General features: G+C 53.7%; 10 protein-coding genes across 10 annotated transcripts; 4 read left to right on the top strand and 6 right to left on the bottom strand.

Annotated features, from left to right (window-relative positions):
- Window positions 1-580: 580 nt before the first annotated feature.
- On the top strand, window positions 581-2,713 carry COCVIDRAFT_100540 (hypothetical protein; the record flags this gene model as incomplete). The annotated part of the gene is made up of 6 exons (XM_014700668.1): window positions 581-945; window positions 1,010-1,108; window positions 1,168-1,235; window positions 1,301-1,647; window positions 1,702-1,771; window positions 1,827-2,713. 6 exons carry the CDS (start codon window positions 581-583, stop codon window positions 2,711-2,713), a joined length of 1,836 nt encoding a protein of 611 aa, XP_014556154.1.
- Window positions 2,714-3,701: 988 nt separating this feature from the next.
- On the bottom strand, window positions 3,702-6,171 carry COCVIDRAFT_100491 (glycoside hydrolase family 55 protein; the record flags this gene model as incomplete). Its single annotated transcript, XM_014700667.1, has 3 exons — window positions 3,702-5,830; window positions 5,884-6,060; window positions 6,111-6,171. 3 exons carry the CDS (start codon window positions 6,169-6,171, stop codon window positions 3,702-3,704), a joined length of 2,367 nt encoding a protein of 788 aa, XP_014556153.1.
- Window positions 6,172-6,809: 638 nt separating this feature from the next.
- On the top strand, window positions 6,810-7,312 carry COCVIDRAFT_16407 (hypothetical protein; the record flags this gene model as incomplete). Its single annotated transcript, XM_014700615.1, has 2 exons — window positions 6,810-7,101; window positions 7,188-7,312. The coding sequence occupies 2 exons, from the start codon at window positions 6,810-6,812 to the stop codon at window positions 7,310-7,312; spliced, it is 417 nt and encodes a 138-aa protein (XP_014556101.1).
- Window positions 7,313-7,602: 290 nt separating this feature from the next.
- Window positions 7,603-7,908, bottom strand: COCVIDRAFT_100653 (hypothetical protein; the record flags this gene model as incomplete). The annotated part of the gene is made up of 1 exon (XM_014700666.1): window positions 7,603-7,908. A coding segment is annotated over one exon (306 nt), but the record flags the coding sequence as incomplete, so codon positions are not given.
- A 70-nt stretch (window positions 7,909-7,978) lies between these two features.
- On the bottom strand, window positions 7,979-8,137 carry COCVIDRAFT_100649 (hypothetical protein; the record flags this gene model as incomplete). The annotated part of the gene is made up of 1 exon (XM_014700665.1): window positions 7,979-8,137. A coding segment is annotated over one exon (159 nt), but the record flags the coding sequence as incomplete, so codon positions are not given.
- A 114-nt stretch (window positions 8,138-8,251) lies between these two features.
- On the bottom strand, window positions 8,252-8,883 carry COCVIDRAFT_100448 (hypothetical protein; the record flags this gene model as incomplete). The annotated part of the gene is made up of 2 exons (XM_014700664.1): window positions 8,252-8,433; window positions 8,484-8,883. The coding sequence occupies 2 exons, from the start codon at window positions 8,881-8,883 to the stop codon at window positions 8,252-8,254; spliced, it is 582 nt and encodes a 193-aa protein (XP_014556150.1).
- A 775-nt stretch (window positions 8,884-9,658) lies between these two features.
- Window positions 9,659-10,243, top strand: COCVIDRAFT_16406 (hypothetical protein; the record flags this gene model as incomplete). The annotated part of the gene is made up of 1 exon (XM_014700614.1): window positions 9,659-10,243. One exon carries the CDS (start codon window positions 9,659-9,661, stop codon window positions 10,241-10,243), a length of 585 nt encoding a protein of 194 aa, XP_014556100.1.
- Window positions 10,244-11,197: 954 nt separating this feature from the next.
- COCVIDRAFT_38198 (hypothetical protein) lies at window positions 11,198-14,476 on the bottom strand (the record flags this gene model as incomplete). The annotated part of the gene is made up of 1 exon (XM_014700663.1): window positions 11,198-14,476. One exon carries the CDS (start codon window positions 14,474-14,476, stop codon window positions 11,198-11,200), a length of 3,279 nt encoding a protein of 1,092 aa, XP_014556149.1.
- A 1,685-nt stretch (window positions 14,477-16,161) lies between these two features.
- On the bottom strand, window positions 16,162-16,755 carry COCVIDRAFT_38197 (hypothetical protein; the record flags this gene model as incomplete). Its single annotated transcript, XM_014700662.1, has 3 exons — window positions 16,162-16,476; window positions 16,549-16,662; window positions 16,723-16,755. The coding sequence occupies 3 exons, from the start codon at window positions 16,753-16,755 to the stop codon at window positions 16,162-16,164; spliced, it is 462 nt and encodes a 153-aa protein (XP_014556148.1).
- Window positions 16,756-18,489: 1,734 nt separating this feature from the next.
- Window positions 18,490-19,445, top strand: COCVIDRAFT_100424 (hypothetical protein; the record flags this gene model as incomplete). Its single annotated transcript, XM_014700661.1, has 2 exons — window positions 18,490-19,313; window positions 19,412-19,445. 2 exons carry the CDS (start codon window positions 18,490-18,492, stop codon window positions 19,443-19,445), a joined length of 858 nt encoding a protein of 285 aa, XP_014556147.1.
- Between the last annotated feature and the right edge of the window lie 230 nt (window positions 19,446-19,675).

Below are 19,675 nucleotides of genomic sequence, written 5' to 3'. Positions count from 1 at the left end.
CGGCAGCGCTCCCGTTCCGTCGCGTGAAGCACATGCGCATGCACCGTAGCAGAGGCCGCTCAGTAGTAGGCGAGGCCGCTTGGACGCGGCGCTCGGTCGCTCCCCATCTCCTATTCCCATCCGACTGCTGCTAAGTACAGCGGCGGCCGCTCCCGATCGACAAAGGAGCCGCCGTCTGCCATGCCGACCTTTCTGGAACCAAAATTCCACGCCGCCTCGCCCATGCACTAGCACCGCCCTCGCTGGCTGAACAAGTCCTGTCCTGTCCTGTCCTGTCCTGCCCTTCCCCCCCCTCAGGCCTCGACTCGACCCAAGTGCTTGCTTGCCCTCGCCCCGGCCTCCCACCGAGCATCCTCGCCGCCCGCACTGCAGCCCCGGGTCCCTGCGTCGCCTGCCTCTGTGTCGAGTCTCGCTCTCGCACTGACTCTGTGCGAAACGCTGCTGAGCTGCCTCGTCGCCCATCTGCAATCCCACCCGTTTCACCCCGACCAACATTGCAACAACCTCGACACCACCCACGCCAGCCCACGCGCAACCACCCTGCGCAGCCTCGACTCCCTCTCCCCACTCCCTCCAAGCAATGGCTTCGGTTGCCGAGGCCCGCTCCACGCCCTTCTCCGCCGATGCACGCAATCCCAAACTCCACAAGTCCATACCCATTCTGCCCTCGTCCGCCTCGACACTCGCGCCCCCGAGAGACCCCATGGACGTGACGCCCTCGACCTCGTCCGCCATGGGCCCCCCAGCCATCAACGGCCCCCCCGCCACGGATCGCACTCCCCAAGGCCCCTTCCAGTCCCAGGCGCAATCCCACGCGCAAAGAGAAGGAACCACCGACTCGGGCAACACGTCGCCCAATGGAACCGCCGCCCCAGCCGTGGGCGCTGCTGCCGCCGCCCAGCAGCCAAAGGTCGTCCAAACCGCCTTCATACACAAGCTGTACAAGTGCGTGCGCCCTCCATATCACCTGATGCTTTCCATGTGCGCCCCGACACTAACCCGCCAGCAGCATGCTTGAAGACCAGAGCATCCAGCATCTCATCTCCTGGGCCAGCACAAACGAAAGCTTCGTTATGTCGCCCTCGAGCGAATTCTCAAAAGTCCTATCGTACGTTCCACCGGGAGCTATGGCCCTTTTTTCGACGAAATCTAACCCGCCTTGCCCAGGTCCTATTTCAAGCATACCAATATCTCGTCATTTGTTCGCCAATTGAACATGTATGGCTTTCACAAAGGTCCGTGTCGGAGTGCTTCTGTCCCCTTTTTTCTGTTCCATCACATGCTAACCCTGTCACTGCAGTGAGTGACGTTTTCCACACCGGATCCCCAGACACTCCGTTATGGGAGTTCAAGCACGGAAATGGCAACTTCAAGCGCGGCGACTTGGTCGGCCTGCGAGAAATCAAGCGACGTGCCTCGCGACACGCACTCATCCATCGTGACTCCTTCTCTACGCCAAAGCTGCCCCAGGGTCCCCCCGCTGGTCAGCCAGTCGAGCCAATGCCCGACCCAACCGAGTCACGCCTACAGAACCTGGAGCATAGCCTGTACGACATGCACACGCGCATGCAGCGCTCCGAAGAAACATGCAATTACCTGAATCAAAAGAGCTTAGTTCTCGCAGAGGGCATGATGCGATGTCACCAGGTACGTCAAATGTGTCTAGACTGGATCTGCACTGGCTAATAATGTCCCGATTAGTGGAATCACGATCTCGCAAATTACATTATGGCAATGGTGCCAGACCCGGAAAACCCTATCCATAGGGACGGTATGCATCTGCACTTAAACCTTAATTGCGCGACACTTGTGCTGACTTGTTCCAGTCGCCATGATGCAGCGTGAAATTAGTCGACAGACTGACATGCTCCGCGCACTCGAAGCACCTGAGGAACCCCTCTCCGCACGGCAATCCTACTTCATGCAAGTAGATAGCAATAACGGCCCACCGCTTTCACCTCGGCAGATGCCACAAGACAATATGTCAGAATCAAGGCGAGGCTCCTTGGCGAGCGTTTCACGCCAAGCGCCATACAAGCCCCCGGTTCCGGCGCATCTCGCCATATCTCCGCGACGGTACGGCTCAATAGGCGCGGGTAATTTCTCTCCATCATCCGCCAGGACCCCAGTTTCGCACCAGCCACCCCCACCCCCGCCTCCACCTCCACCAGCGCCGCCTGCTATCCAACAGCCGGCATCTGGTGCTACATTGGGAAGCAATCTGGCAGCAAACAGCTCTTCTCCACCCTATAACCTTTATAGGCGACACACCTCGGCAGATATCCGTACTCATGGCTGGCAGCCGCAGCAGCAACAGCAGTCGAATGCTCCGCTTCACTCGCCCTATGCATCCGGTCACAACTCTACCCAGTGGCCCTCGTCACCACACAGGCTCCCTGTCGGAGGCGGAGACCAACAACTCCGTGACGCTTTAGAGTCCTACCAACTACCCCGTGGTCCACGGCAAGTCCCGTCAAGACATGGTACTCCCCCTGGATCAAATGACCCCGTCCCATCTACTCTTAGTGCCGATAGTGGCTGGACACTTCCGGGCGCTCGATACCCCTTCAAGGGCATCGATACGCCTGGCCCACCTACAAGACGGTCCAGTATGGCCTCTAACGTGCACTCACTCCTCAATCCCGCCGAGACCGCTGAACGCGATGATGAAGACGACCCAGATGATGCACGCAAGCGAAAGCGCCTACAGTGATGCATATAACCCCTTTTGTCAACAATGACTGCTACGTTCTCTTTTTTTTTCCTTTACGTTGTTGCTATTGTGAATATTCGGGAACTCCCGGCGTTCGACTGCGCACTCTTTTCTTCGTTGATTTTTCCTTGAATAATCGCTCTGTCTTCGCAAATTTCTTTCGCTATTTCTGCTCTTGTCGTTGTCATCGTAGGGCAAACGCTTCCAATGTTTTTTTTTCTTTTATTATTTCCTATCTATCCTTCGAGACTATACCTTCTTGTTTCCACGTACATCGGGAAATATAGGAAAGAGAAAGATATGGAGAGGGGCGCCCATTTTTCATGCTGGCATCGCGAACTCGCATCTCTCTGGTCATATATATGAAAGGATATTCGTCATCGTTATGATTGTTGCTTTTTTACTTTTTGGTATATGTGGAAGTCGCACATAACGACGTGGTTCTGTATGTTCCTTTGCTTTTGTTTCTGTGTTGTCAAACTTTTCGTTGTTCTTTCTTTTTTTTCTTTACTCGGGCGTTTTAGGTGCACGTGATATGCTTTTTTTGTTGGAAAAGGCAGATGGTAATTTACCTTTTGGTCATCCCAAAGGAATACAACGTTGATAGCAAATGCTTATATAGCAGCAGTAGGAACACTTTTTTTGTTGTAAACAATTGTATTTCGCTACCAAGAAAGCTCGCCCTTTTTCCCCGTTAACTTGTCTTTGCTATAAAAACAACCAACGTAAAGCTTTTTTTCTTTCCTTCTCTTTGCCAGATATGTGCAAATGAGAAGTTGGCTATGCGAAATGAGAAAGCGACCGTAAGTGGTGACCCGAAGGAAAGAGAAAAAAATGATAACTACAAAAAAAAAAAAAGAACGCTGTCATGTCTCATATCCATCATCTATGTACCGTTTGCAATCTCCCCTGTCCCACAAACCAAAGAAGTGAAACATATATATATATATACCAAACCCCATCTTCCCTTCCCCCCTCACTTACCATCTTAAAACCCATAGCTCAAATACCCAATGGTAGTAGGATAAACACTTAGATTATCCTTCCAATTCGCCTTATCCTGACCAGCGGCCGTAACCATCCACTCGACACCAACCTCGCTGAATCCAAACGCCTGGACACTCGTTGATCCCTCGATGCTCAGAATGCGGGTCTGGCAGTCGCGGAAGCCGTTGGGGGCGGTGGGAGAAGAGCATCCGACATCGTAGTTGTCGAAGAAGGAGTAGAGGCCGCCGCCGTAGATGAGTACGTTTTTTGCGTCGAGCAAGCGGAGGCCCCAGGCTGATGTTTGCGAGGAGGAGTAAACGGGGTCGGAGTATTTGGAAGAGGAGACGTAAGGAAGGGGTGCGACGGGTGTGGGTTGGAAGTAGGGGGTCTCGGTTTGGATGTAGCCTGCGAAGATGTCTTGGGCGGCGTTGAATTGGTACTGGTACATGGTGTGGTGCTCTGCGCCATTTGCCCAGATCCAGACGTTGTTTGCTTCGACGTGGAAGCCGCGGCCGGTGTAGATGTTGATGCGGGTCGAGTCTGCGTCGTCGAGGTCGTGGTCGGCGGTCCAGAACCAGTTGTTTTCAAAGTAGGCGCCGTTGGCGCCCTTGGTTACGTGCACGTTGGTGTGCGCAGAGAAGCATTCGGGCTTGACTTGGCCGAGGACCGCGGGGCACTGGGCGACTTGGAGGTTGGTTCCCTTTGCGCCGCCGATGCGGGTGTGGACGTCCCAGAGACCGGAGCCAAGGGCCGTGTTGAGGTTGTACTGGATGACGATGGCTCCTGGGGTTGCGCCTTGGGTCTGGACAATCATGTCGGACCACTCGATGCTGCCGGACTCGCCGGGCTTGCCGATTTGGATAATGGGGACGGGGTTGGCTTGGTCGCCGAAGGTGCTGCCAGAGCCCATGATGGCGGAGAAGATCTCACCGACCATGCGGGAGCCGGGGGGAACGTAGATGGTGTTGGTGACCTTGTAGACGCCGTGCTCGAAGAAGAGGACCTTGTTCTGAGACGCGGCCTGAGTGACGGCAGCCTGGACGGCGCGTGTGTCGTCAGTGACACCATCACCGGTTGCACCTGCACCGCGGGCACTGATAAAGCTTGAAGTGCTGAGAGTCTCGTACTGTGGCTTCGACTTGGAGTAGAACTTGCCGTTCTGGAGGAGACCAGTGGGACGAGTGGCACCGCTGATGGCGCCCTGGAACTTGGATGGGCCAGATGCGTTGGGTGCGTACTTGTTGCCCTGACCCCAGGTCTGGATGGTAAGAGAGCCGCCAGCGAGGACAGTGGCGCCATTGCTGACAACAGCAGCGGGAACGTTGGTGAGCTTGATGTTCTCAATGACGAGCTGGCCGGAACCGGTAGGGTTGCTGGTCTGTGACCATGCTGAGTCGACAAACTTTTGGCAGTTGGTAATCTCAGAATCGATGATGACGGCGGAGCCAACCTCCTGTTTGCCAGCAGAGCCACCGTTAACCATGGAGAAAGCAGTGCCGCAGTCGCTGATCTGGAGACCAGAGTACAGCCAGCCCCAGTTCCAGATTTGTGAGATACCGACGACAGCCTTGGAGATCTTGACGTTACGCATGGTGAACTGCTGATTGCCAATGTTCATGCCGTACAGACCACCGGTGATGTCGAGGTCGGCCATATGACCACCAGATCCATTCTCGACAAAGATACCAGCGTGAACAGAGTTGGACGCCTGTGTCATGCGGATCTTGACATTTTGGATCGTGGTGGCTTGAGAGGCGGGCCAATGGATAGCCTGGAAACCCGATGTTGGTGCAACAGCAGTGCCATCGATGATCAAGTTGCGGATTTGGCGCAAGAACAAGTTGGTTGAGATCCAGCCGGGCTCACCGTTTTGGTTGCTGTAGGGGCTTCCGTCGATCAGAGCAAGAGCTTGGAGTGAAGATGCAGCCTTGAGGACGGGAAGTTCGCGGGGGTTACCGATGAGAGCAGTCATGTAGTAGAAGATGATGGGCTTGTTGATGAGATAGGTTCCAGAAGGCACGTAAACAACAGCTGGGCTGTCAGTTGACGAGTCGCAAACCCATGGGCCGCAACGGCTGCCGTCAGAGATGGCACGGTTGAAGGCATCAGAGTCGTCAGTGACACCGTCACCTACAAATCGGTTAGTTATATCCTCAAGATCAATGTGAAAAAAAATTGCTTACCCTTCGCTCCGTAATCCTTGACATTTCGGAAGACCTTGTAGTTCGGGTTGCTGTTAAAAGGGGCTCTGCCTTTGCCGGAGAGGTCGTTTAGCCAGTAGCCATCGACTATAGCAGCCGCAGCTTGAGCAGCATCAAGACTTCCACTGTCGGTAGTGTTATCAACACGCCTTTGGAATGCTATAAAGTGTCAGTAACCAGGAGTTGCAAAGCGGAAGACATCTTCGTACGTATAGCAGCGGCTTGAATGCCGACTGCACCTAGGCAGGCGAGCAAAGAAGAAAAACGCATGCTCGTGAACTTCAGACCAGCAGATTTCCGATTGAGCAGCAAAGTGAATTGAAGGACACTTTATACAAGGAAATGTAGAGCGTAGTAGAGATGGGAATGTCTCAAAGGCAGGTGATGCTCTCTATTTAAGTATTCTGTCAACACATTCCTTGTAGCCCCGGTTTTATCATTGTGTAAACGCGACGTTCACTACACCGGGTGGATCGAGGATGAACACTCCCCGGAGCAGCTCACAAACAGGCAGGACCCGGTCAGGATTCCCTACTGGCTCCCGCTCAAAGGTCACACGGAGTGATGGTTTGCACTCTTGGTGCGCGACTACACATGCGGCCATTTGGGTGGCTCCATGTCTTGCGTCTTTTTGTATGGTTGGAACCGCCTAGTTCAAATGGCATAATCTGGGGTAGGGCGGTTATCCATCACCTTCCCCTAAAAGAAAACCCTTGTAGGGGATATCTTGGAGGGCAGGGTAGTGTGACTTTGCCTCTGACAATGCCATATCCAGTGTGATCGCGCATGTCGGGCTAGGCTACGATCTAATCCGCATAGAGCTTCATTTCCGAAACATAGGGCTACAAATGCGGTACTGAAGATCGCTGGTAGATAGTCCGGTGGTATAGTAGAGGTAGTAGGAGAGAATGCAAGATTGTCGGCTAGCCCAGAAAAGTAGTGGTCACCGGGTCGGCCCTACACATATTAGTTCCGTGCAGCGCCTTCTAGTCATGAAGCAACGCCAGCAAAAGCATGTGACGTACGTTAGCCGTTGCGAGACCTGTAGGCATGCTTTTACCATTGGCCCCGTCTTCATGAGGGTCCAATTTCCCAAGTTCACCGTTCGTCTCGGCGACAGCGCCACAATGTGGAGTAGTCTTAGTAGGAGGGCCATGCGTCGCAGTGCATCCAAGCCGCCCTATGATGACTTCCAGAAGCGTAAGCCTCAAGCGCGTGGTCAAGTTAGCCTACCGGTTTCTAGTACACCTTTTTACAGTGCCGAGTCTGTCTGAACTGGGGCACAGGTAGTGCGTCGTGTGAGACTGTCGCAAGACACAAATTTCAAAGTCGGGCTCCGCAGAAGTGCATTCCTGGGACCTACCTATTAAGAGGCATGTCTGCCGAAGGCACTTTGAAAGCCGGGTGCTAGTACCGGCTAAACCAGGCGCGTGGACTCTTGCAGCACATTGGACGAGAACATCAAAAATACAATTTCTCCGACCAGCTTCCCTATCGAATCGTCTCCGAGGATTTTGCGTAAATTAAGAGGTCGGGCCAGCTACTGTTCTGAGGTTGAGAAGTGCCCAGAATCGTGTGCGCCGGAGATTGCAACGTTACAAGCGCCTCTTCCACTTCCCCAGATATGTCGCAAGCGCCTCACAGACTACCCCAGATCCTGCATAGCGGAGCCTAAGCTAAGGGTCATGCAAGAACAGCAGATCACAGGGTCAGGGTAGGATAATTCAAGTGGGTTCCGACACGTCCAGTCATGTGTTGCAACCCAACCCTCCACTTCAGGTGATCTGCCCACAGCCAGCACAGGCAGAAATGCACCGAAGTGCTCCACACTGTACCAAAGTTCGACAGTGAAGTTGATGTAAGATTCGAGCGGTCAGGCATGTTCGAAGACTTGTGACCTCGGCCAAAGTCGGTCGGCTCTGCAGTAACCTGGAGAAAGCGGCGGCGCGCACACCGGACTTGTGCTTTGCCTCCCCGTCGGTGTCGTGAGTTCATGACGTCCACGGTGTTTTCCGCTCGCTGCAAGATGTCGCGCAGATGGGTATTGCTCGTCCAAGTGCTGAATGTCACTTCACGCCTAGACACTTGTCAGAAGGCGAGCTGCATCCTGCCGGGTTGCACAAAGAATCCGCCGATACGTAAATCGTATGACAGATTTCCACGCGAGAGGCGCACCTCCTTGCAGAGCGACCCAAACTTTTGGGTGACCTCGTGGTTGCAGCAAGACGAGGCAACCTGGTATATGTCGAGCAATGCTGGGGATTCAATAACGCAAGAGCAAGGTTGGTACCACTAGCAAAGTCATGTCAACACACATTGGATTCAACCCGCGTAACCTGTCTCGAGGCATTCATAGCTTTACCGCAAGTTTTACAAATAGCCCCTCACCGATCGTATATACAGTACCATTGCCGTCTTCAAGTGTCGTACGGATGAAGATTTTCCGGTCGACCCCTTCTGTCCGTTCGATCTTTGCAGTGCATAAGAGCAGTCCAGGTGTCGGTAGTGGCTTCTTGTAGGTCGTGTTTAAGTCTGCTCACGATTAGCTCATGTGCGGAACTAACATAGCTAAGGTAACGAACAAGCCGTGTAATAGTCCGGGACCTTGACAGCCTGTCCAAGCTTTTGCGCCTTCTCCACCTTTGCATCTCTATTCTGCATGACGATCACGCCGCAGAGCTCGTCCATTAGCGCAGCCTGGAGCCCGCCATGCGCAGTCTGAGGATATCCATCGAGATCTGGTCCTAGATCAAGAATTGTCCTGGTCTCTAAAAATGGAAGATCGCCCTCCGTCTCTTGACTTGGTCTGAATGATAGAAAGGTCCGTATTGTAGAATCTGTTTTGAGCGTTTTACCGAAGAAACCGTCTTCTCCTGAGGACTTTGGTGTGCGCGAGAAAGTGCTGACAAGCTTCCAATTCGGGTCATTGATCAAGGCAGCAGCCCAAGGAACCGAGGATATCCTCGGCGTGATTACGTCCATCATGAAAAGCTGTAGTAATTTTGGTCGATTTCACCGCACCAGAAAGCAGAGCAATTGTTGTGTAACTTCCAGACATGATTGCGAGGCTAGAAGCATGGGGTAGCAAAGATGCCGATGTGAAACGTGGGGGAATTGTCAAAGCTCAACAGAGTCAGCCGCTGCGATATGACAAAAAGCTAGTCAGCAACAACCCTCCGACTTTCGGGTATCGGGCAAAAACAACAGCCGCAACAAGAAACGCCAGCCATGTTCGCGTAGCAGCGCCCGTTGAGACTGGAATTGTTTTTCGTCCTGCAGGGAGAGGGGAGATCAACATTCAGCTCTTGAACTCCCGTGTGATTACTACAACGCTCCCCGGAAGATGCAAGACGTCATGTCCATGCGCTAGACTGCAATACCGCGCCTTTTCACATCACTACGTCAAAGAGATGTAGGCCGCAGACGACTAGATCACTCTTAGGCTATGGATGTAGACGTAGATGATGTAGTTGCCAAGGTAAACCTGAAGTGAAGGGCTTCATCTTTTCCCAGATTCTATCTTTCACACAACAGCATCAGCAGCAAAAGCACGATCCAAATAATCAACATATCCTCTATCTCTACTTCGAAACTCTTCAATTATAACAAAATAAGCCCAGGTTGCAATTGTCCGATCCAAAAAAAAAGAGAATAAGGAACAAAACAACTCACCGGGAAATACAAAAATCAAGAAGAACAAACCATCCCTCATAGAAAACCCAACCACCAAGAACCACCAACAAACCAACCAAAAAAAATGGTCAACACATCCCACTCCCGCTCCGTCCGCGGCACCCTCTCCCACCCCAACCGCTCTCCCTCATCCTCCCAACCTCCCCCAAGCCTCAGCGACGCCACAAGCCTAACCCCCGAAAACGCCTCCCTCCCACTTCCACCCCACGACTCGGCCCCTCCACCATCTCTCTCGCAAACCCCCACTTCTTCCTCTTCTTCTCCCGCAGACGCAGCACCTACACCAAGTACCCCCTACCGCACCCTGGGCACCGCAGCAGGCGGTGGAGACAAGAGGGCTGTGGGGAATCGTGCTGCGAATCCTGCTAGTAAGGATTCCGCCAAGGATGTCGCTGGAGACGCAGTCGAAGACATACTACCACCCAAAGGCAACGCAACGCAGTCCAAGACCCAAGACGGGAAGCGAGACGAAGAACCACACAGCCGCCGCGTCCGAGGCACACTAGCAAACAAAAAGCCTGAAGCGAGGGTCGAAAAGACAATGCTGGGGGATCCGGCGAGTTTGATACCAGAGGGTGAGAAGACGGAGGGAGGGGTGGATAAGGGGGCCGAGAGCGAGGGTGTGGTGAAGAGGGAGAGTAAGTTGTAAGGGATACGTATTATTCCCGTAAGAAGTTTTCGGAAAAAAAAAATCGAAAAAAGAAGGGAGAGAACGACAAACGTCGTGCATAGAGCCTGTATTTGTCCCATCTTTTTTTGCTTTTTCTTAGGGGAGAGGGAAGGTCGCAGTTCATGCACATTTGCTACAACTTTATCATCTTTCTTTTTTCTTCTTTTTCTTCTCAACTAAGTCAAAGCACTCATCAAAAAAAGACACATTTCATATTGTAGAAAAAAGACGGGTATGATTTAAAATATTTGATGAGTGTCATAACATCGTCGCCTAAATCATTTGAACCCAAGCAAACAAAAATGGAAAAATGCATGCTAAGATCCTTCACCCCCCCTAACCCTAACCCTCCCTTCCTTTCCCAAAGGGAAAAAGATTTCTCAAAACCAAAAAACTCTTCTTTTCGCTATGTTAGAAAAGGAGAGAAGGAAAAATGCAAATGCCTTTGTGAACTCGAAAAAAACTCACTCTCACACACATACACACGCGCACGCCGGTTCTGAATCTAAAAATCAAAAAGACGGGAAGAGAGAAAGAGAGAGAGAGAGAGAGGAAAAGGAAAAAAAGTTCTTCTACAATTATCCTCCCCTTCTGAAGAGATTGTTAAAGAAAAGTAAAGGAGAGAGAGATAGAGAGAGCGCCCACGCAAAGGGTATATCGTAATTATGGTACAAGAGAAACAGAAAAGTAAACAAATGCCATCTTTCTTCCAGGGGGAAAAGCCATTTTTTACCCATATGTATGTGTGTGTGTGTGTATGTGTCCCCTTTTTTGATGTTGCGCCGAGAATAAGACAACGTCCAAGAACCGAGGGAAAAAACGCTGCAAAATGTTGTGTGGGCCATAAAAGTCTTTGACGAAAGGAATTATTTGCATGGTCTTGCCACGGAGCGAACTTTTTTACTGTGATAACGGATAGAGAGAAGACTTGCTTCACTTCATACCCATTTTGCGGAACTTGCGGGATGCGCGACGGCGCAGGACGTTCATGCCCATGGCCTTCCGGAGGCTATCTCTGTCGCCATCGTCGTCGTCTTCCACCTGATGTCCATGATGGCGGCGGCCATTGTTGTTCTTTACAGAATTTTGATGGGCGATTATGTTTTGTTCACGCCAGAACATACGTTTCTGATCAATCACTTGTTGTGACAGGTTGCCAAAACCCTTCTTGACGAACGCCAGATCGTGCAAGATGTTCGGGTCCAGGCAGCGCCTGGGCAGTGTTTGAACGGCCATGAAGATTTCACCATCGCCTGGACGGTACTTTCTAATTTCTGGCTCGCCGAGCTTGAAAATAGCAAGGGCGTAGCGGTACAGAGCGCGTGGCCCCTCGTACAAGAAAGCATCCCACACACGAAGGACGGTTTCAATCGGAAGCACACCGACGAAAATGCTCATAAACCAAGATGTGCATGAAAGAGCAACAGTAGGTTGGCGTTGGAACTTGGAGTTGGGGTGGGCGTAAGAGCCAGCGCCGGTATTGATGAGATCAGTGTCATTGATGGAGGCCCAGACCTTGGGTAGGTAATCCTTGATCAGCATCATGAGGACGTTGACCTCGGTATTCGCAAGGCTACGGGCGTGTGCACCTGGAAGATGGTTTTGCGTAATGATGGTCAACAGAATGAAGGCCTTTTCCTTGTCTTGCTTAAGGAAGAGCAGCAGCAGACCGGCAATGAAGTTGAGCGATTGGCAGTATCCAATATTGGGGTTGTTCAGAGCGAAGCACGACAAAACCTCGCGAAGGTCTTGAATCAGCGCGGGCTCGTCATCGTCCTCGCCGTCTAGCAAATCAGTCGCTGGCTCGGGTCGGAAATGAATGTTGTCGGGAAAAGTCCTGTCGAGGTCGCGTTCAATAGCATCTCTGTCGTCTTTGTTGAGCTCATCTCGTCGTAAACGGGCTACAAGCGATTTGTAGAGGCCAACGTTTTCTTTTTGTGTGATCATGTGCTGACCGCCAGAGTAATACCACCACATGGCACCTCGCCACTCAGGAGGATAACCCTTGCGTGCATATCTCTTAACCTTCTCGCACATTTCCGGGAATGTCGTAGGGTTGTCGGTTGATAGTCCTTGCTTGTGCATCAAAGCAATCCATTTACCACGTCGACGTGCAATGTGCTCTTCGTATCTCGCTGCCCAGGCATTGTACTCTTGGACGCTAATCTTCTCAGATGCCTTTTTGAAGCCATAACGATCCCTTTCCACAGGGATGGCAGTTTTGCGCAGGCCGGGCATAACTACGGGGATTGGGAGCCCAGAAGACATTTCAGAGTCTTGGGCTGGCTCTGGCTTACTTTTAGCCGGAGCTAGCTGGGCCATCTTGCCCAGATCGAGCAGTGCACTCTTTCGATCGAAGACACTAGTAGAAGCGCGACGGGGGATTGCTTCATCTTCGTCAAGTTCCGGGAGAGGTTGTGATCGTTGCACTGGCGGAGATTGCGGGCCATTAGCCCCGGCACTCGAGTCATGTGAGAAGGTACGCGAACGACTAGGTCGTTTGCTGTGTCGCTTCGAGTAGGCTTCAATGCTTGCCCAATCTTGACGTGAGAGTCGCGATCTGTTAGTGGGCAATTGAGGAAGTCCAGAAATCTCACGACGAATGCTATCCATCTGAGAACGGCTTGTGTGGGCACTCTGTGAGTAACGATGTCCTTTGGCATTCTTGGCGCTTCCCAAATTCGAAGTTTCAGTGGTTCTGAGGGACAAAGCCTGTAGGGTGACTGAGACCCGACGAGGCATATCTGCGCTGGACCGTTTCATCGTGACCGACAATCTCTTTTTCGGAAGCTGCACTACTGCTTGGATGGTCCGTGGTGTATACGGAGCCTGGTAGGGACTTACTTGACCCTTGTGCATATGGTCCACTTGCAGCGTTTTCGGTTCTATTGCACTTGCATTGTGTACATCGAGATCAGAGCCTGAATCAGACGTCGTACGGATAGTTAGCAGCTTTTTCTGCTCGCGATGGTTCTCTGTTGAGTCTTCTGCGCGTGGGTAGGACCGTTCGTCCCATCGCTTGAGACTTTCGTTGGATTGGAAGGAGTCGAGAGAGTCGAAATCGCGGGATGGTGTCTGAGACAGCTCAGGCGGTTCAGAGTCGAGGCCACTGGGCGAAGGATTTCCAAAATGGTCGTCATGCGGCTCGACAATCGGGCTACGGTCATCATCCTCTTCGTCGTAGTAGTATGAATCGAGTACGTCACTGACAGCGTCTAGCTGTTCTTCTTCCTCGGCAATATCTGAAGTAAGCGTTGTTTCTGGGGAGTCATCCCGATCCCGTTTGCGATCTCTTGACTGGTCTCTTGAATACATGCCACTGTGCAGGTCGCTAGCAATAGAGCTACGAGCAGTAATGATGCTACTTCGCTCTGTGCCGCTGGTCTCCATTAGGCTAGATGAAGCATTTGTGAATCCAGATCTAAAGCTAGCTCGTGGCTCCTCGTTTCGGAATGGTCGAGCTGGGGGAGGGTAGTAATCATTGTGAGACCAGTTGGGCACGCCTCTGTTAGGCTTGTACGTGCCTGAGAGGTTTGACCGCTCATTTGCACGATGCTGTGCATAATCTGGTATGGAGGTTGCGGACCTAAGCGAAGGCTGAAAAGGTGGCGGCTGAAAAGATGATTGGGGGCCAGTCATTCCTCGGGCTCGGAATGTCGCAGCTGGGGGGCCTGGCAGGTCTTCGCTAGATGAATTCCATGTTGGGCCATTCGAGTTGACTGGATTGCTAGCCAGAGGATTGAAGATGGTGCGAAGGTCGGGCGAGCAAGGGGCGCTGTCCTGACGCGACATTACCGAAGCGCCGGTTGGGGACATGGGTATTGGGGTGGAAGAGGGTGGGTTTGCATGGCGGGGGGAAGGTACGGCGGCATGGCGGAGGAGAGAAGGGGCTCTTTGCCGTAGAGAGTATTTGGGCGAAGGAATGGTCGGGCTGTCGGCAGGCGTTGGACTGTAAGCGGGACGGTCGTAGGGCTGAGCGGCTACCGTGTGCATCTGGAGCTGGGTCGGGTGCTTTGAGCGGAGCGCGCCAAAGCCCTTTGTGGAAGCATATGGTATTTGGGGCTGTGGTGAAGCGGGAGGAGTGTAGTCGGTTGGCGAGGCTCGATGGTGAAGGACGTGGGACAGGTGGTGTGGAATGGCCGTGTCAGAGTCCCGTCCAGCACTGGCAGCTTGAGAGACGCCAGGAGCGACGCGCAGGAGGGTATCACCCATTGCGAGGAGCAGAGGTGGTGACGGGGTAGTGGAGGAGGAGGGCGGCAAGGGCGCTCATTCGGACGGGGTACAGGACAGCTCGGGACTGGAGGTTCGGGAGGACATTCTGGGGGGGAGCGGGCAGTCGAGGTTAGGGCAGGGCGTTGTTGAGGAGTGAAGGTGTCGTGTGGGCGTGTGTCATGCGGCGGTGGTAGTCGCTTGGACAGTGGGTTCGCCGGGTGTCGCAGCGTCCGGAGTGGGAGCTGTGGTGCAGGTGGATGAGTGAAAGGCCCAGGTGGGTCCCAGCGTGGGTGCGGCAGGTAGATAGGGTGTTAGGGTAGGCAGATGAAATGGAGCCGGGCAGGGAGCGTGTCGTGGCGCACAGGCACCGGGGAAATCAGACGGTAGTGAGGACGGAAGTGCGGCCAGTGTGTAGCAGGAAAGACTCCTTTGGCCTGGATGGACGCTGGACAACTGACTCTCCTCGAGGCTGCCAAGACGCGACGGCCATGCCTCCTCATCCCCGATGCCTATAGCCCGACTAAGGGGGGCCGCGCCGCGGGTCGAGCGTTTCAAGGGCCACGACGGAACTCGTCGGAGAGAGCGTTCATTGCCTGGGCTGTGACGGCCCAAATGGGCGAGTCCTGCATAAGCTCTGCGGACGAGACGACGACAACGAGAACGGCCGCTGCACTACCACTTACTCAACGCCCATGGCGATAGCACGATGTGATGTGATGTGGTGGAGCATTTAGTGTAGAGAGGGGGAGGCAGAGGGAAGGGGGAGGAACGCGTGACAGGCCAACCAGCGGCCGCCTGCTTATGCGCCTCTTTTTGGCAGAGCCACTCTCTCTCTCTCTCTCTCTCTCTCTCTCTCTCTCTCCACTTGCACCGCCATCCATCCATCAATTCCACTCACAGCTCTCTCGCACAGCCATGGCAGCGGCACGACTGCAAATACTTACTTACTGTATGTACTGTGTAAAATAAATAATTGGCAGCCGACGCGCACACGTTCGTTAGCGTTTCGTTTCGCAGAGGCCATGCCCTTGGGGCCTTGGGTGGTGCCCTGGCCTACCCTGCGTCGTTGCCCTGCTTTGCCTGCCCTCTGCACGGGGAGAGTCAATCAAGCACTCAATCACAACACAGACAGCACACGGTGGTTGCTTGGCCTCGCCAATAGCATACGAAGGACAGCAGACTATTAACTATTCAGAAAACATCACAGTTGGGACCGCGCACAGGCACAAGCACGGCCAAGATAGGCAAGCACCGAACCGCTTGAGCCTTGTCGCGCGCGCTTCTAGAAGGCCGCGTTTCAGGGCCTCCCCGGCCTCTCACCACCTGCACCCACCCACGCGGCTCGCTTCGTCTGCCATCGCCTTGCTACCACGGGAGATTTGCCATTTTGCTCATGACGACATGCCGCCGTTGTCTTCATTTCATTTTTGCCTTACTTTGCTTTGCTAAACACGCTACCCTGCCCAGCCGTCCGGCTTGCACGTCGATGCGCTGGAGACATGGCGATCTGCATGTACACACGCCATGCTTCTTTGCCCACCGCCCACCCAGCGACCCATCCGCATGCAAATTTCGCCAAACGCCAACCATGCAATCAATGTGTAGCTGCTGACCGCCGTCTTGTCCAAACTGCCTCCTAATCACCCTTCTCCCTGCCCATGCGCCTGCCCACGTGGCCGAGGCCCTCATTTGGCATAGCGCTTGACCCAGTCCTTTGCGTTCTTGTCAAACTCCTGACGGTTCTCCCGGTACTCGTTAGCAATCGACGGCTCAATCGCATCGTCTGGGTTAGGCTCAATGAGCAGCGTCTGGATCAGGCGCAGCACAGAAACCACCTTGTTCGGCGGCTTCCACTCGTCCGCGCGTAGCAGGCCCAAACACATGGAGCCCTTGTCGTCGTTACTGACGTTGGGATGGTAGATCTTGGTCCGGAAGCTGACCACAGGCGGCTTGAACGGATACTCGGTTGGGAATGTAATCTCGAGCTTGAAGTGGCCGCCCTACATTGACACAGTCGTCAGCGGGCGGTGTTCCCGTATGCACGGAGGCTGTCTGTCAGCAAAAACACATACAGCATATGCAGACTGCTCGGGACCATCCATCAACACTTCCCATTTGGTCATGTTCTGTTCGTCAAAATTGATCTTCATGCCCGGCGGGGTGTCAGCCATGCATTCGCCGTACTCCTGCCCAGCTTGTTAGCCGTCTGGCTTGTGCGGCACTACACACGACCATCACAGGCTTGCCTTTAGGATGCGCTTCTTGGCTCCGGTGCTCATGGTGGCAGTGCGTTGGTCGACCGTCTGTCGTGCACTAGGGTTCGATGGCAAGCTGCGACGCCTGGTCTTGCCGGCTTTGTATTCCGGAGCAGCAACGAGTGTTTTGTACCGCACAAGGCAAGACAAGTGGCCTAGTCGAAAGGAATGAATGAACAAGCACAAACTTGGTGGGGACGGTGTGTATGTACAGGGCAAGCGGTGTGCAGAGTGGCACAGGATGCGTGCGTGTTGAGAGTGGAAGAGAGAAAGATGGATGTGGGGAAGGTTGGCTATGAATGACGAGGTGCTTGGGTTGGGATTCCTTAGTCAAAGCTCCGCATGCGGGCCGGCAGAAGGGTCATCAGCCTTCACTGGGTGGCGGCTGCAGGTGCTCGCTAGCATTTGCTCGTCGTTTTCAGTCTGCGCGATTGTCCCTACTTACTCTGCTACTCTACTACAGAGGCGAGCAACTTGTCTCTGCTGCCATGGGCATTGTGGCACTGACAACCAACGACGTCATTGGAAACACTCGGAGCAGGCCCGTATCGGTACTACTACGCCGCCTCATTCAACACATTGGAACGAACAAGCGAGCCCTCCAGGCGCAACCCCGGCTTGCTCGCGACTTTGTTGTTTACAGGACAAGCATGCGTCTTTTGCAGCCAACGACACCTAGTTGGGCGCGCCAGATGCAAGTGGAACAGCCTAGCGGTTAGCGGCCAACAGCGAAGCGCCCGTTGTGAGGGCAGCATAAGAGTGGCCCGCCGTGATGCAGAGTAGGCCGGCATGGCATTGCAGAGCGGGCGTTTGCAATGCAACTCGACGGTTATGCTCAGCACCTCATACAGCACTGGCACCCAACATGTTCCATGATGGCGTAATGACTCACGGTTGTGCACAAGCGCAACTCAATGCCCCCGCGTTTCCAAGTGCCTCGTCTCCATTGCCGACTTGCACGCACTCTGCTGCGCCTAACAAACTTACTCGTCGTCACATGAGTCACAAAGGGTCCCAGCAGACGAAGCGCCCAGCTGCAACCCCCAACGGCTTGATCCAAATGTCACGTTACACCGCGACATGAACGCGATGCGCATCCTTCACAACCATTGCCCAACACGGCCTCGTGTCTGTCAAGATCGGACCCCACCCACCAAGCCGATCACATCTTCCTCCCGGTGCGATCCTAGCCTTGGCGAAACTCATCGTCACGTGGCCCTCGTATCGTCGGTGTTTCGCTTACGGCCCTCACTGTCGCTTTCGTGTGTGTACATGGACCGGACCAAACAAACACCATGCATACGCCACATTAGGCTATACCCGAACAACGTGCCGAATCAAAAGGCTGCACACAACGTTGCCTTGCTGCCTGATTCCCACATGCATCCAGTCGTGCCGCCGCCCGTCGCCATCGACGAGTAAAAACACCCATCTGCATGCTACACAGCCCAACGCTAGCCGTCGACGCTGCAGGGATGCCACTTGGCGACGGCAGTATTTAATCCTCGGCCTCCCCGCCATCTCGGCCCTTACGCCTCACGACAAGCGAGTTCGACAACCAAAGTGTGCTTTGTCTTCACCACCAGTGTGGATAAACACGCTTAAGCTCTTCGAATCCTCACTGACTTTTCTCCCCCGAAAGGTTTGCGAGTTCGAGAGTTTCCAGAGCTCCCAACTTCACATGAACGTTGCGTCACACTAACCTGTCCACTCTTTACGAGAAACACCCCCCCTCTCGCTTCAGTCGCTCGCTTCATCATGTTCGGCAAGCGTTCTTTGGCTAGTTCAAAGGACAAGGACCGTTCAGGCAAGATCACCAAGCAGCCAAAGAGATCGTTTCGCGATGCCTCCAAGCAAAAGGCCATGGCCGAGAAGCTGGATGCACGCAAGGACAGCCCCATGATGGACGGAGGTTCACCGCAGCTGACCTCTGCCATTGTGACAGTCATCGTTGGTTCCGACCAGCGACTGTTCGCGGCCCACGAAGATGTACTGTGCCATTCTCCGTACTTTGCTGAACTGCTGCGGAGCCAGTTCTTCGAGTCAACTAACCGCCGCATCGATCTGCCCACGGAAGAGCCTGAAATCTTCAGTTGCATCCTCGAGTATCTGTACAAGGGAGACTACTACCCCCGCCTTGTCCACGACAAGCGGCGCCAGACCTGGATGCTCGAAGGTGCAATTGCCTCACCCGACCCCAACAAAACCGGCGACCGCGCTGCCGCAGTCGAGCCAACCTTTTTCCACACCGGCGTGGGAGACGTTCTTCTCCGTGACACTGCTGTGTACTGCGCTGCCGATCGTTACGGCCTTGAGGAGCTCAAGAAGCTCTCCCTGCGCAAGCAGGGCCTGCAGAGCGGGATCGAGGTCGGAACAATCCTGCGTAGTGCGCGCTATGCCTATGAGAACACGCCAGACAGCGACTCGCGGCTGCGCGCTCATTACCTCGCTCTGATTATCCGCAGTCGGAAAACCTTCAAGCGTAGCGGAACCATGCAGATGGAGATGGAGATGGGAGGAAAGCTGTTCTTTGACTTGTTCGTGGCCATGTGCAATCACGTCGATGATCTTGTGGATGCGAGGTATGCCTTTGCGCTTTTCCTCTTTGTCTTGACCGTCTTCTTCATTTGATATATACTTGGCCGTGATGTAGAATCCTTTGCCGCTGACACTTTGCCAGCGCCTCCGCTCGCGGCACTCCCAGGACCATCTGAAGACCCCGGTTGCACACTAGTCCCATCACTCGTCATTGTATACAAGCCGCCCCCGACAAAATACCACACAACCACCCTCGCACACACAACCCGGAGTATCACACCCAAGTTGAGCCCAAGCCTTTGATCTCCGCGTCAACCCCCAATTTGCCGATAAGCGACCCTAAAACCGTGAAAACCAACACAAAAAAACATGGAACCGGAGTAATAACAGGGGTTGATTCCCTTCT

Source organism: Bipolaris victoriae, assembly GCF_000527765.1.
Source record: "Bipolaris victoriae FI3 unplaced genomic scaffold scaffold_47, whole genome shotgun sequence".
Classification (NCBI taxonomy): domain Eukaryota; kingdom Fungi; phylum Ascomycota; class Dothideomycetes; order Pleosporales; family Pleosporaceae; genus Bipolaris; species Bipolaris victoriae.
Note: the sequence above shows the minus strand (reverse complement) of the source record. Positions and strands in the feature narration are given on the sequence as shown.